Raw genomic sequence first — 14,933 nt, forward strand, 5'->3', positions numbered from 1 at the left:
ATATATATATATATATATATATATATATATATATATATACTGTTCATTTATTTCTGAATGTTGAAGTAAGATTAGGCTGGTCCATGTTGGGCGATTCAGCCTTGACTGCAAAGAGACAGTCAGAGGTATGTAAAGTCACAAACCTTCAAAGGGACAGTTTAGAAGTTGAGTTCCCTAAAAAGATTGTAAACAAATCGCATCTTACGTGTTATAGATAGCTCTTTGAATGATCTCAGTTTGGAGAAATAAAGTTTAACTTTTACTGGACTGATGGGACCATGACCAAAGATAAGTACTTCCGTATTAAAACAGCTCCAGTCTGAAAAATGTCATACAGCTCATGGGAATGCCATTTCATAAATTTTACAACACGGTCAGATTTGCATTCCAGTGTTATTTCAAAATAAATATAATGATATTCCTGCCATTAATGCTACATGCTGAGCTGGAAAGTACCACAGCTAGCTACTGCATCTATTTGCAATTGAATATAGTTATAAAATTCAATGAAAATAACAAACATCAATGTGAAAGTTTATGAACAGCTTTACAAATTATCTGCTATGAAATGTACGGGTATGGAGTTGTTTTAAGACAACAGTAATACTTTGGTCCTTGCTCCACTTGGACTACTAGATAATGCCTTCTCAGTCTAGTCAGAAACATTTTCTAAATGAGATCCATTAAAGAGCTATCTACAACAGGTAAGATACTAACTGTTCATAATCTCTCCACAAGACCCCATTTCAAATGATTTGATAAAATTGGTTCAAGCTGCAGTTTAGAATAATTTAAATTTTGTTTAAGAAATCAAAGCATGGTGTTTGTAGGGGGAAACATCTATTTAAAGCATTTAACATTCTGGATTTACCCTCAGAGTTATAATTTGTAACACCAACCAGTAATGACTCAGTTCGGTCAGCTCCCAATGCAGCCACCTCTCCATTACGGTGCCAACATAACCTATAAAGGTTTCTGAAAATAAATATCCTCTGTTGCCTCCTTGCAGACAAATACTGATTGTGTGTGTGCAACATCAGCTTACACAGTGAAGTGTAGGAGACAAATCTTATTACCAGTTTTGATGGGAAACACATGATTCCACTCAAAACATAATCATCCGGGAGGAAAGAGCTAACACAAAATGTACTCTACAGAGGAGGAGAATAGGAGACAACCACATCAACAACGACAGCAGCAGCAGAAGCAACAGTCACTACTACCAAAACAGTGGGACAACAACAGGAGTGATGCATAACCTCCCCGTACTGGTGCTTGTTGTGGGGCTTCTATCACTCTCTCATGCACCTGTTCCAATAGTAAGCCAGTAAAAGGTGGCACTATTGCTGTGCAGTGGTTCATGCAGTGCAGTGCGTCGTGTCTGTACCAGGTCTGTGAAGCAGGCAGCAATGGCAGCCGGTTGTGGGCGGGTCCGAGCCTGGCCATCCAGGTGGGTGTAGCCAGCCATGCCACAAAGGCTGCAGGCACCAAAAAGGTCCTGGCTTCTCTCTGCCTCGCTCTCACCACTCCATTTAAAGGCCCAGCCTCAAACGCATTGGGAAAAACAAACCATGGAAGTGATGAGAGGACGACAACTGCGGACCTGATCACTGTGGGTTTGGCTCAGCCTTTGTGCAATGAACTGACCTCCTCCAAGTTTTACAAGTCAACATGCAGACATGTTTTGGCTCTTTAGCTGTTTATTATTTTTTTCTTTCATTTTGCTTTTTGTGTGATGCATTTTTTTTTAATATTGCATGCTTCGGTGGCTGCAGGATTATAGCTCTAATTTAGTTCATAGGTCTGGTTAGAATAAAGTTTGTAACACCCCCACTGCTCGAGACAGCAGGTTGATCAGCATTAGACTAATGCTTAAAATACATTTCCTCTCCTCTTGAAGATCTCTACTCAAAGTTAAGATTTTAACTGATCGTTTAAAGAGTTTATAAGGTCCCTTCCCTTCTGCTTTGGAATAATCTCATGCATGTCAAGCACTGAGCTCTGCCCCTCCAATCAGTTTGAGGTTCTGCTACAAATGCACAAACCTCCCCCAGTATCTTAAATAAAAACCCTCCTATTTAAATGAACCATCCACATTTAGCAGAGAACGACCAGATCTTCGGGAACCAGCACTTCAGGAAAGCATGTGCTCTCCTCAAGTGCACCTGAACACGTTTTGTGTTGTCCGCTCAGGAGCCATATTCTGTAGCAGGAGCTCAAACCCTGGTGTCTAGAAGCAGCAGGGATGCTAGAGTTACAGCAGGAGAGACATGCGGCGTGTTGCTTACTTAAAGCCCCATCCAGTCCCCCCCAGCACTATGGCAGCCACAAGGATGGCTCCGGCGATGGAGCCTATTATTAGATTGGTGGCACTAGGACCTGTGAAGGGTTATGGGGGAAAAAGACATGAGCTTCTAGACTCACTTACTGTAATAACATGTAGCTACACAATAATGATTTCACATGGAACAGAAAACATAACATAAGAGGTTACAGTTAATCTGAAAGACTGCTTTGCATGCTTTCCAGTCCCCTTTAATGTGTGAAGTGGATTTGAGTGTTATCAGTCCAACGCCATGAAAATATTTACACTCATCTAATGTCAGTTTAGGTAGGGATTATTATAGGTTTGTCTGTTAAAGGGATAGTTTGAACTTTTAAAAGTGGTGTTCTGTGGAGTTATATTTAATCAATGTTAAATTTACTGTAAAAATTACTAGAAGCATTATCATTTTGGGGAAGATCAGGTGAAACGTATCTATTAGAGACAAGGCAAGTTTCTGCTATTTTATAAAAACGCTAATCTCAAAAATGTCAATTCGTGTGAACGCTATTTTAAAGATTTTTACACTTTTATCAGTTTTGCATTACTCAGTTATTTCAGCAGAATTATTATCGCATCCCTGCAGGAAGTGCTACATCTCACAGCTGATGCAGCAATTTAGGACAACAGCAATCAGCTCTGATATCGGCCCTGGTGAGACTAGCTATTAGCTCATCAACCTGATCAAAATTAAACCCTGTTCCTCTAAGTTGGGGTTTTTCAAAAAGTCATCTACAGCAGGTAAGACGTTAATTGTTCATACCTTTTCTACTGAAAACCACTTCAAAAGATCTAAACTATCGCTTTGAGGTTGTCCAAACGATCTGATCCTGAGCATCCATTACTAAAAAAGTTTATTCAAACAGAGATTGACACTGGTTGGTTGCAGTCCAAAATGGTTTTTGGGGGGGTCCCAGTCACCACACAGCCTCCAACTGATGGACAAGTCAGGTAACTAACTGGACACTTTGCAGGACTGTTTTCATCTAAATGCCCCACATGCCCCAGAAAGGAGAGGATCACAGGAGCAACCACATGACAACTAAGAGTAAAGAGAGAGAAAGGGGGTCAAGAAGAGGGAGAGAGAGGATGAAGTAAGAGATGATGAGGAACAACAGCAAGTGGCTGAAGAAGAAGAGGAAGGAAGGGGTGACAATCTGTCCATCAACCACACAACACCAAAAACATTCAATCACATGACAATTATATGGTCATCACCAACACACAAGAAAACACAAAGCCACCGGGACGCACACACGGGCTCAGGCCGGCTCACGAGACCGCCCGCACACTGAGGCACCACTATGAGAGGAAGAGCTGTGAAAGGGTTAAAGATGCTTACTCTATTCCCCACCCTGTGCCTCCAAAAATCACCCCCAGGGCCAGAATGGTCCCTGCTACTGCCCCTATCAGCCTGTTAGTAGCCACGCTCACTGTGCAGAGGGAAAAGGAGCATTATTACCACCCTGTCACAAACAAACAGCAGGCTTCTGGATGAAGGCAATCCCTCAACGGCGTCTCCACCTTCTTCTCAGAGAACCTCGTGTTCACTTGAACTGAGTTCATCTTCTGTTCAGAATCAAATTAAACAACTGTTTCTATATCTCGTCTAAACCTGTCTCACATTGGAAGGCTATAAAACCCCGTACGCCTGGAAAATTTCTGTCTCAGGAAATCCAGATTTTAACATCATATGTGTTTTATCAGTTGTTACTAAACTAAATAATGATTATTAACTTCTCTTTCTTTTTTTTTATGACACCAGAGGCTGACAGAGGTTGAAACCGACCCTTAGGTTCTTCTTCCGGTGTGACGTCGGGCACTTTGGGTGGGTCAGGCATGCTGCAGTCTGTCCCGGCCCAGGTGGTGTCGCAGGTGCAAGTGGCTTCATTGTTGCACACCTGAATGGAAAAAAAAGAGTCAAAGCTTCTATTCATAAATGTGCTTAAATATCAATTTTGAGAAACTTAACGTTCAAATGTGATGCTATCAGTTTTCAGCTTTACATTAATTTATTAAATAAAAATCCATTTACGTATTTTACGTATTTTTCTGGCATATATGTCGCTGTTTTTTGCATAGATTTGCCAGTCCTGCGACTTATACACCAAAACGACTTATATACGTTTTTTTCCATATTCATAACGCAATTTTTGACTGATGATTTAAATGTTCATTCATACTGACATGAACCAGTGTAAACATTACCATTTGCAGTCGCTAGAGGCGTGAGAGGGCCCTCTAGGCTTTTGACAACTATCGGTAGGCGTATATGTTGTTCCTGTACCGCCACCCCTGCCACCTCTGCCAAACATTGACCATTAAAGTGCATTTATTAAGGAAAATGTTAAACTGAGACACACTTTGCTATAATGTCCAACAAACAAATAATTGTTTTTAAGTGTTAATATATGAATGCGACTTATACGCCAACGTGACTTACTGTATTTTCTGGCAGACACGTCGCACCGCCCTATAAGTTGCATCAGTCCATATTTGTCTAATAAAATGGAAGAAAAACATAAATATGTCGCTTCGCTGTATACGTCGCATCTACTACGCGTCACCGCTGACAACCCAGAAATGTGGACCGGAGTTGTGCCAAAAAACGATGGGCTGCCAAACGGCGGCCGCGGGAGCGTGCACGGGAGGACTTTAACAAGAATTTAACAAAATTAACACTTAAAAACAATAATTTGTTTGCTTGAAATTATAGCAAAGGTGTGTCTCTGTCTAACTTTTGCTTAATAAATGCACTTTGACGGTCAAATCAGCTGCATTTCAAAACCCGATTCACGGAAGCGGCGGGCACACGCAGAGGGATGAGCCTCCACATTTCTTTGAAATTTAACAAGATAAACACCAAAAAACAATTTCTTGTTTGCTCAAAATTATAGTAAATGTGTGTTTCCATCTATCCATCCATTTTCTTTACCCGCTTTATCCACTTTGGATCACGGGGGTCGCTGGTGCCCATGTCCAGCAATCACTGTGCGAGGGGCGGGGTACACCCTGGACGGGTCGCAAGTCCATCACAGGGCCACATAGAGACAAACGAGACAAACAACCATTCACTCTCTCACTCACACCTAGGGACAATTTAGAGTTACCAATCAGCCTAACATGCATGTTTTTAGACTGTGGGAGGAAACCGGAGCACCCAGAGAAAACCCACGCATGCACGGAGAGACCATACAAACTCCACCCAGAAAGGCCCCTGGACCGGGGTTTGAACCAGGGACCTGCTCGCTGAGAGGCAGCAGCTCTACCAGTTACGCCACCGTGCTGCCCTGTTTCCATCTAGCTTTTGATTAAAAAATACACATTGACAGTCAAATCAGCTGTATTTCAAAAGCGGATATGCGGAAGTAAATGTGTGCACGTGATGAGTCGCAGCGCAAATTTATCAGGATAGTCACCTAAAAACAATTATTTGTTTGCTCAAAATTAAAGCAAAGGTGTGTCTCAGATGAACGTTTGCCTAATAAATGCACTTTAATGGTCAAATTAGCTGCATTTCATTGGGGCGGTGCAGCTGGTTTAACTTTCTCCAAGCAACGAGCAGAATGAAGGTAGGGAGGCTACGGCAGACCGATTGTGTCATTAATAGCTGGTGAAGATTCTCAGTCATCCAGGACATGGTAAATCCAAAAAGTTCAAGAAAAAAACATAAAGTATAAAGTAAAGTATAATAAATAAAGTCCAGTTGTTTTTGTCTTGAACTTTTTTTAATTTGTCATTATAGCCACGTTTACCTATTACATGCCACAATGGAATGCCTTACTGCTACTACTACTCTGCTGCCTCCTAATGGCTGAAAATGGTACTGTTCAATTTTTTTTACTACTCTGCTGCCATCAAGTGGCTGAAAGTGGTACTGCTCAAATTTTTTTCCCAGTCAGAATGAATGAAAACAGTCATATCTCAGCCAAAAATTTGTTTATAAAAATGGGGAAACAATCCATAAATACGTTGCTTTGGCCTATAAGTCGCAGGACATGTAAATTATGCACAAAACTGCGACTTGTATGCCGGAAAATATGGTATATATGTTTTTTTTTCTTCTTCGTGATGCTTTTTTGAACTCATGCGACTTATACGCCTGAAAATACAGTATTAAAGTCGCAGGTTGTACGATTCTCAAAAAATATACTCACCCCATGGTCAGAGCACACCTGCCCATTGGGTCCAATGGGGCAAGAGCTCATGTTGAGCGACTGGATGGGCAGACACTTGTGGTCAAGGCACATCATGGACGGCCCACAGGGAGTCCCATCCTCCACGTAGCCTAAATCAGTCTCATCGTCCAAAAGGATGTGGGCACCACTGATAGCAACAGATGAGGGTGGAAGGAGGAGGGAATCAAGGATTATAGGGAAACTAAACTACAAAATGCACCCTGGTATAAATTTGTAGCGATGCACAAAGAAATCAGCAGGCTCGGATTGTTTTTGGATTGACGATCAGCTAACCAGCATTCTAAAATTCAAAGTTTTTCCAGTCAGTAAATACACTGCTTGTGTATTGTATAAAATCAGTATTGTCTGGTAGGAGCTGTGCAAGAACTGGAAATGTGTTACCAGTCCGCAAAACTGAAATCTGTGCATCTTTATAAATGTGTCCTTATTAACAGGTGTTATAGTAAAGCGAAAGTGTTTACGTGCACTGGATCACGTTGCCTTGGTGATTGAAGGAGGTGGGGGTAATGTCTCCTTTCATCATTCCGATGCGTGGGATTCGTCCCACGTTAGTGCACAAAAGATAACCACAGAACACATCGCTGCAACAAAACAGAAAAGAGACACCCCTCTTTAATCTTGTGCATGGTTTGTCTCATCATATCTTATATTATATTATATATTATACTGAGAGGTGTTTGTTAAAAAAGCATGTTGGAAGACAGTAATTATAATAAAACACAATTTTATCTCTTCCCTACACCTGATCTGACAGAAGTGTAACAGTTTTGACTGATCTTTTTAGAAACGTATCCTTGATCACATTTTAACATTTTTGGTTTTGTTCTGTAAGATCTAATTGTGTTAACAGGATGCATTGTTTTGTTTAGGAACAAGTATCCAGTTATGATATGACACAGATCATATGATCCTTGTGTTGGTATGTTTGATTTTTGTCTTTATTGTATGAACTTCTTATTTAGTCATGATTCTCCTTAGTTTACATTGAGAACACTTGTGTTCACCAAGTTTTCTGTTAGTTTCCTCTTTTGCCATTTTTTCTTGTTTCCTTCAGTCACTCCTGCCTCCTGCTTTTCATTACTCACCTGCCCATCATTCACTATCATTCCAGCTGCATCCATTTAGTCATCAACCCTCCCAACATATGTTTTTGCTTCCTGCTCACTTTTGCTTCCTGTTTTGCACGTTCTGTTTCTCAATTCTGCATCCTGTTTCCAGTCATCTTATTTTATGTTTTGCTGTTTTCTGCCACATTCGTCTCTTTTTTTGTTAAAAGCCTTTAATTATTAAGTCCTGGTCCAACAAGCCTGCCCCCTGGGTTCTCTATATACCAATTTATAATCATATTTATCGTGAACACATAAAAACAGATTAACTCCTTTAAGCATTTAGTATCTCCTACGTGACAATCCCTACGTTTATGTAGATGTGTAGCACTGAAAAGAAAGGGGAAATAAGGGAGATTGAAAAAAGGTCGTGTGTTTTAAATGATATTTTATATTAAAAAAACAATGTAAGCAACATTGCACCAAGTTGAAAGAACAATCAACAAAAATAGAAATAATATATCCAGTCCTGGGGTTTTGTTGATTGTTCTTTAAAGTGAAACATCTTCTGTTGCCCTTTTTAGGATTGTTTTAAATGAACCAAAACCCAAGTTGGAGTTTTCTTTAAATCCAGACTAATTTGCACATTTTATCTTTAAACATATAAGAATGCGAGCGAGCCTGACTAAAAAGTATAATTCTCTCCAGGAAAAGCTGTTTAATGTACTATTTAAGCCTAAACCCGAGTCTCTGAGCAGCAACTTCATGCTGCAGGTGATGTAACGTCCATTATGGCTTTAATCTGTGACTCACTGTTTGCTACATTGGAGCCATTTGTCTCCATCTCTTCCACAGTTGCCTTTTTCTGTCCCTTCAGTGTTCAGCTTCTCATAGCAGAACTTCTCTGAGCCTCCAGCCTCTGAAACAAAAAAGCACAAAGATGAACTTTTAGAAAATGAATGATAAAAATCCTCTTTTTTTTTTCCAGACGCTGTTCAAAATCAGCTGAAATGTTCTGTGATTCAGCACGTTAAAAACATTCAGGAACAAAATCTGAAATTTAGGTTCAGCAGTCGACAAACTATTTAATCACTGAATCGTTTAAATCGTTATAGTAAACAGACGCACATAGTTTCAGCGTGTAAAAAGATTGGTGCGGTAACAAAAGCTAATTTTAAATCCTGGAGGGGAAAAGCTACAATTTAGACTTGTTCTGGCTTTGAGGCGACGTAACCTTTGCCTTGAGGGAGGAGGGTGAACAGTTCGTATGCCAGGTGGGTGGGGTCGCTCTCAACACTTCAAACTCTGCCTCTACACTCGTCGACATAAATGTCTTCCAAGAAAAGTAGACTCCTGTTGGCTATTTTCATTTTTTTTAGCAGATATAACCACTTGTTGCTGCATTCTAACACAGAATGGCTGAGGTCTTGCTGACTACAAACGATCACTGTGTGTGAGTGAAAATGGTTGTGTGTCTCTGTGACAGACATATGTGGATACTCACATAGTGGGCCAACCAGTTTTATGGTGATAAGATGGTTTCTGGATTTTTCTACCTGGATTATTGTACAAGAACTTTGATGTTTTGAACCACTTTGGCTATGGCTGCCTCAGACGAGTCGACGGGGGAGAGGGCGGACTCCAAAAACCATCTTATCACCATAAAACTGGTTATCCCTCTATGTGAGTAAGCCACTTATGGGATTAAGTTTGTTGTGGCTCCTCGGTCTGATGAAGTTCTTTGGATGAAGAAGGAAATGTTTCAACAAAAAAAAAAAAAGAAACCGTCCAGAGGACCTGACGACTTTGTTGGATTCTTTTTTTTACCTGGATTATTGAGCATGAACTTTGATCTTTGTCCAGTGAGTTTGTTTAATGTGGAAACCTTACATAATAATCTCCATTGTCCAGTTCCATATGAACAAAGTGAATGACAACTGCACTGCTTCAGACACAGACCAGTTTTTCCTAAAGGCATACTGAAGGTGGTTTCCACTAACATTGTTATTCTTTATGTACACAAAACTCAACAAAAATAGCTGGTTTTATCACATACAGACTCGCCCCATGCATCAATAATGTAAACCAAAAGTGTTTCTCTTACTTGATCCCCAGATGTATTTACACTGGTTCTCTCTGGTTTTGCACTCTCCGTTGTAACATCGACCCTTTAAAAAATATTAAAAGTGAGAAAAGGAGGTGAATTTAAATTCTCAGCTGTCTATTCTTAAACTAGTCGCTGCATAATCAAGCAAAAGCCTTTTATTTCCCATACCTGGTTTACCTGACAGAAGTAACCATCTTGCTTATGTAGGTTGGGAGGACACTGAAAAGTCATAACATCGTCTTAACAACCTTCTGTAACATTTTACAATGCGAAGACCAAAAAAGAGAAAGCGTGGAACATACCTGTCCGGAGTCTCCAGAGCACGTCTCTGAGATGTCACAATCGTTCACAGCGAAGCGACAGCTGTAACCTCGTGGGTAGAACTGGCAAGAGAAGGAGAAAAGTTTCAAGATGGTAGAAAAAAAAACACGCTCATAATATAATTTGAAATTGAGCTCGTACCAGACATGTATGATTGCAGCAAGGTCCATCGCTGCAGTGCGCCCCATTGGCGAGGGAGCATTTCTTGCAGCATTCCTTGTAGCAGTCCTGAAATACAGAGACTACATCTCACCTGTCTAAACAAACAGGATGACAGCGATAAAAAGAGATACTCACTGCTCTCAGTCCACAGTCACACTCCTCTCCCACTTCTACAAAGCCGTTCCCACAGTGTGCCACCTCAAACAGCTGCCGCGAGAAAACAACGCAGCGTTAAGGGCAACGTGTGGTTTACGAATACGCCTGTCACGATAACAAATTTTGCTGGGCGATTAATTGTCTCAGAAATTATTGCGATAAACGATAATATTGTTCGAAATTTGACAATAATTAGTAATTATTGTCAAATTTAAGAAGAAATGTTGATTTGTTTTAAGTGTAGTACCTATTTTAGACCACCAGACGCCAGTATAAGACTGTTTGAACCGAAGGCTGGATAGTGAGGGAGCGAGCAGCGTGTCTCTTTAAGAAAAATGGGAGGGAGGCCACTTGACATGACATGGGCTGTCTCTCTTTCCTTTTTTTTTGGTTCTCAAAATGGCAGACGCTCAGTGTGGTTTGAGCTCTTTAGCATTGCATTTGTCACACAAAGCTTTTAATAAAAAATCAGTAAACGAGTTCTCAACTTTTTTTTGCAGAGAAAAACAACTTTTTACACGAAGGCTTTGAGCTTCAACAAGACGGAGGCTTTTTTCCCCGAGGTTGGCCTGTTAGCTTAGCTCATAGCTTAGCTTCTCAGCTTAGCTGCTTTTAATTGTCCAAAAACACGATTTTGGACAGTTAAAATGAATTTTAAAGAGAAAAGAGTAAGAGAGGGGTCCGTGAAGAGCACCGGAGTTGAACTTTTTGTCATCCAGTGTCTTCAGTAGAAAGAGAGAGACACGAAGAAACAATAAAGCCGATAAATGAAAATGAGGTCAATCATTTTCATTTATCATGCGATTAATTGATTTATTGTTTATCGTGACAGGCCTATTTATGACAGCTGTAATCAGTGAAGAAGAGCTGTGAACATCTGACCTTAGTTGGCCTGTTAAACAGACACGAGCCTCCACCTTTGAGGAGGAACTCCTTGTAGTCGGAGATGCTGCATTTGGAGAATTTCTGCGGGTGTTGGACACTAGTGAGACAGAGCATAAAACAAGTCATTAAAGATGAGTCCATGGATCTCCATAAAAATGTTCATCCTCTTGGTGTTATTGTCCTTTTAGTTTCATGCTTTTTATTTATCGATGTTGAACCACAATATAGCAACAAATCTTTAAGGATTACAGAATAGTGAAAACTTAGGACACTCATGGAAATAGTTTATTAAATGAAACCTGATAGACTCTTTTAAACTTTTAGCTTGGTCAGGCTCATATGGTCTGTGTTGTAAAAAGACAGTTCTGATCACGAGCTTGCACCTGTTCATATATCAGCACGGTTTCTTAACATTTAGTATTTTTCAGATGTGCAGCTGCACGCTCAATTGCTTGGCTTTCAAAATGTGGCTTTAATTATTTTAACACGTGAAATTTCTTGAAAAAAAAACTCAAAACATGGACTCATCTGCAGTAAATTATGCTAATTTAAATGGTCTAAGCCAAAAGATGGGATTCAGTAACGGACATTTATGAGGTAAAACAAACAGAAGTATATTTTAAACACAAAGGCTTGTTGTTTCATTATTTTCCCACTTTCCCCTCTCTTCTTGTGTTTGCATGTTTGTCTTTGTTGGACTTTACCCCGTGTCCTCCATGATGCAGCCCGTCCACAAGTTAGCACAGCCACATTCTTCTGCAAGAGGAGAGCAGAACAAACACTGGTTTGGAAAAGAGGCAGTGGATCAAGTGCCAGGTATCGAAGGCATTTTGCTGAGCAGCCAAGAAATCTTCCGCCCTGTATTTATTTATTTAATTTTTTTCTTCTTCACTCGTGCAAACTAAACCTGAAGCAGCTTTTGGGAGTTGCTTTGCTGACATGTTTTTAAGATATCATTTTCTAACTTGTCGGGTGTTTTATGACCCCGCTTCCTCCAGGATACTAATCCTAAATCTAATGGAAGATTTTGGAATAAATAGATTTTGGAATAAATGTTCAAGACAATCGACCTGTTTATCGTTTCATCCTGTGAACCAAAAGAAAAAGTTTGCTCAAATGCAAAAAAATAAAACATGCACCCTCTGCTGTTTTTCCTTACAGGCACACACACACACACACACACACACACATTTCAGCACGATGAGTGCATTTGTTAAAGCTGCATCTGTAGCACATAAACCTTAACCTCGCCACATTTTACCTCTGTACTTTACACACAAAAATCAATGTGCCACAGAAGTGCAGCACAATTCCCAACGTGCGCTCCGAACGCTAAGTGACTGCACAAGATCTGGTTTTAAAACATTGCCAGGAGCTGTTAGAATAAACTGCTCATGTCTGTTAGCAAAATACCATGACCCGCTGGATGGACGTTAACAAAGCTCTCAGAAAGTAATCATTGGGTGTACGTCTAGAACTAATTAATCTTTGGGGCCAACGCAGTTCAGTTCACCTTAGAAAACACAAAAATAGCTGTAACTCGGTCAGTTTTACAGCTGAGGGTCATTCACAGCACATTTCAGAGTCCAAACAGATTGCAAAAAAATCTTATATCATGTGATTGTGCATAATGTTAGTTTCAATATTTGTTGCTAAAACTTTATAAACTATGAACATAAGATAAACTGTTTGAAACTTCAGAGTCAGTCAGAGTCAGAGTTTCTTTATTATCATTTGCACCACGTGGTACATGTGGTGGAACAAGATTGTGTACACAGGGTCCCAGTTACATCCCACAATAAAATGTAAAAGAAAAACAGTAATAAGATCTAAGATATTTCTGGCATGAAGAGCAGAAGGTAATATGCATTTACTCAAAGAATTCTAATGTATTTTTCACCCTAAGTCACAGTTTTGTTGCATAATTTGTATGCCCTGCGACTTACAAGCCAAAGCGACGTATTTATGGCTTTTTCCTCATATTTAAAAACCAATTTTGGGCTGAGATATGACAGTTTTCATTCATTCTGACTGAAAATATTGAACACTATCATTTTCATCCTCTAGATGGCGCTCCAGGTATATGGCATGCTGTTGTATCATGTAATAGGTAAAAGTGGCTATTAATGACACAATCGGCTTGCCGTAAACTGACACCGTCGTCTGCTTGGAGCAACCGAATCAGCTTCATTTCACTGCGCCGCCCAGGCGAAATGAAGCTGATTTGACTGTCAGAGTAATTTATTAAGGAAAAGGTCAACTGAGACACACTTTTACTTAAGTCGAGCTAACAAATAAATATTTTAGGTGCTTATCTTGTTACATTTCGAAGAAATGCATAGCGAGTCACCCTCTGTGCGCTCATGTTTCTGCGAAGCGGGTTTTGAAATGCAGCTGATTTGACCGTCAAAGTGCATTTATTAAGTAAATGTTCAACTGAGACACATCTTTACTATAATTTCGAGCAAACAAATAATTGTTTTTAAGTGTTAATCTTGTTACATTCTCGTTAAAATCCTCCCATGCACGCAGCCGCCATTTGTCAGCCAGTCGATTTTTGGCACAACACCGGCCAACATTTCCGGGTTGTCAGCGGTGACACGTAACAAACGCGGCGCATCAGTGGTGACGAATAATAGATGCAACGTATTTATGGATGTTTCCATTTTATTAGATATATTTGGACTGATGCGACTTATAGGGCGGTGCGACGTGTACAGCGGAAAATAAAGTATTTATTTTATTAATGATTTCATGTTTAGACCAAGTGGAACATATATCCAGATATACGGCCCACAGGCCACTGCGGTGATGATCAGTTTCCAAACATATTACAGGCCGTAACAAATGCATGTCTGACCCCGATCCACCTGTCGCTGCTACCACTTTTAGCTGTGAGTTAACAAAATGCGCTTCATACTTCTCTTGGCTGCAGGGTCCCATTGAATCCCCAGGTTCTGAGCAAGGCTCTGGGACACAGACACTACCATGGATGGGGTGGAGCCGTACTGTGGACACGACAGAAACCACAGATTATTTACCTGCAGCGAAACATGTCGTCACGCTGCAAATCTGACAGTAAATCTGACCTCGTTGACCCCCACACCTCGGCTCACAGAGCACAGGCCTCCGAAGTACGCAGCGCTGCTTGTGCGGTAGTGAAAGGTGGCATTTCTGCAAAGATGCACTAAAGTTAAAAAATAACAACACTGAGGATAAAAATATTAACCGCAGTTCATGTCTGGTTGGCAAAGACGCCAGCGCAATGACAACAAAACATTGCTGTGAGCAAAGAATTGTCCTCAATACAAAGGAAGTGCAACAAATTACCTACAAAGGGGAAAATATTAGTCTGGGGCACCTCATATTTAAATCAACTAAATTAAATTAACTAAGCATACAAGATTTATACGGTGATTATGCACGCACAAGCTCTCTGAGATTATGCTTTAACCCAGCAGGTTTTACATTTTTAATGGTCACATGAAATCAAAGTGCAATAAAGCGAGGGGCCTACGAGAGGAGCTGCACGGAGTCGGCATGCAGTTTGATGCTCTGCTGTCGATACTTGGAGAAATCTCGCAGCATCTCCAGCGGCTTCATGCTGATGGGGATCTGATCCTTGTCGGTCCAGATCTCTAAAGCAACGAGCACCACACGTGTGTGCAGCTGGTCCTTGAAGATCTGCCATTGAATAGAAGCAATAAAAACAGACACAGTGAAAGAGAGAAAGA

The 14,933-nt window shown here is 40.4% G+C and overlaps 1 protein-coding gene across 3 annotated transcripts in view; it reads right to left on the reverse strand.

Annotated features, from left to right (window-relative positions):
* The window catches only part of LOC119419630 (disintegrin and metalloproteinase domain-containing protein 23), a 30,998-nt gene that overhangs the window by 2,028 nt on the left and 14,037 nt on the right, over positions 1–14,933 (reverse strand). The window contains exons 11-26 of one of the 3 annotated variants that reach the window (XM_037686986.1): positions 14,717–14,883; positions 14,289–14,373; positions 14,120–14,207; positions 11,904–11,955; positions 11,197–11,296; positions 10,294–10,365; positions 10,138–10,224; positions 9,978–10,058; positions 9,844–9,894; positions 9,673–9,736; positions 8,382–8,487; positions 6,984–7,103; positions 6,481–6,649; positions 4,113–4,224; positions 2,289–2,379; positions 1,524–1,545 (exon numbers count right to left, since the gene is read on the reverse strand). In XM_037686986.1, coding sequence (XP_037542914.1) covers positions 1,533–1,545; positions 2,289–2,379; positions 4,113–4,224; positions 6,481–6,649; positions 6,984–7,103; positions 8,382–8,487; positions 9,673–9,736; positions 9,844–9,894; positions 9,978–10,058; positions 10,138–10,224; positions 10,294–10,365; positions 11,197–11,296; positions 11,904–11,955; positions 14,120–14,207; positions 14,289–14,373; positions 14,717–14,883 — 1,458 coding nt within the window. In that variant the 3' untranslated portion in view covers positions 1,524–1,532. Of the gene's footprint in view, positions 1–1,523; positions 1,546–2,288; positions 2,380–3,665; positions 3,757–4,112; positions 4,225–6,480; positions 6,650–6,983; positions 7,104–8,381; positions 8,488–9,672; positions 9,737–9,843; positions 9,895–9,977; positions 10,059–10,137; positions 10,225–10,293; positions 10,366–11,196; positions 11,297–11,903; positions 11,956–14,119; positions 14,208–14,288; positions 14,374–14,716; positions 14,884–14,933 lie in introns of those variants that run through there. The other 2 variants (XM_037686984.1, XM_037686985.1) reach the window with 2 other exon arrangements.

The sequence above is a fragment of the Nematolebias whitei genome, chromosome 13 (assembly GCF_014905685.2).
Source record: "Nematolebias whitei isolate Nwh7 chromosome 13, NemWhi1, whole genome shotgun sequence".
Classification (NCBI taxonomy): Eukaryota; Metazoa; Chordata; class Actinopteri; order Cyprinodontiformes; family Rivulidae; genus Nematolebias; species Nematolebias whitei.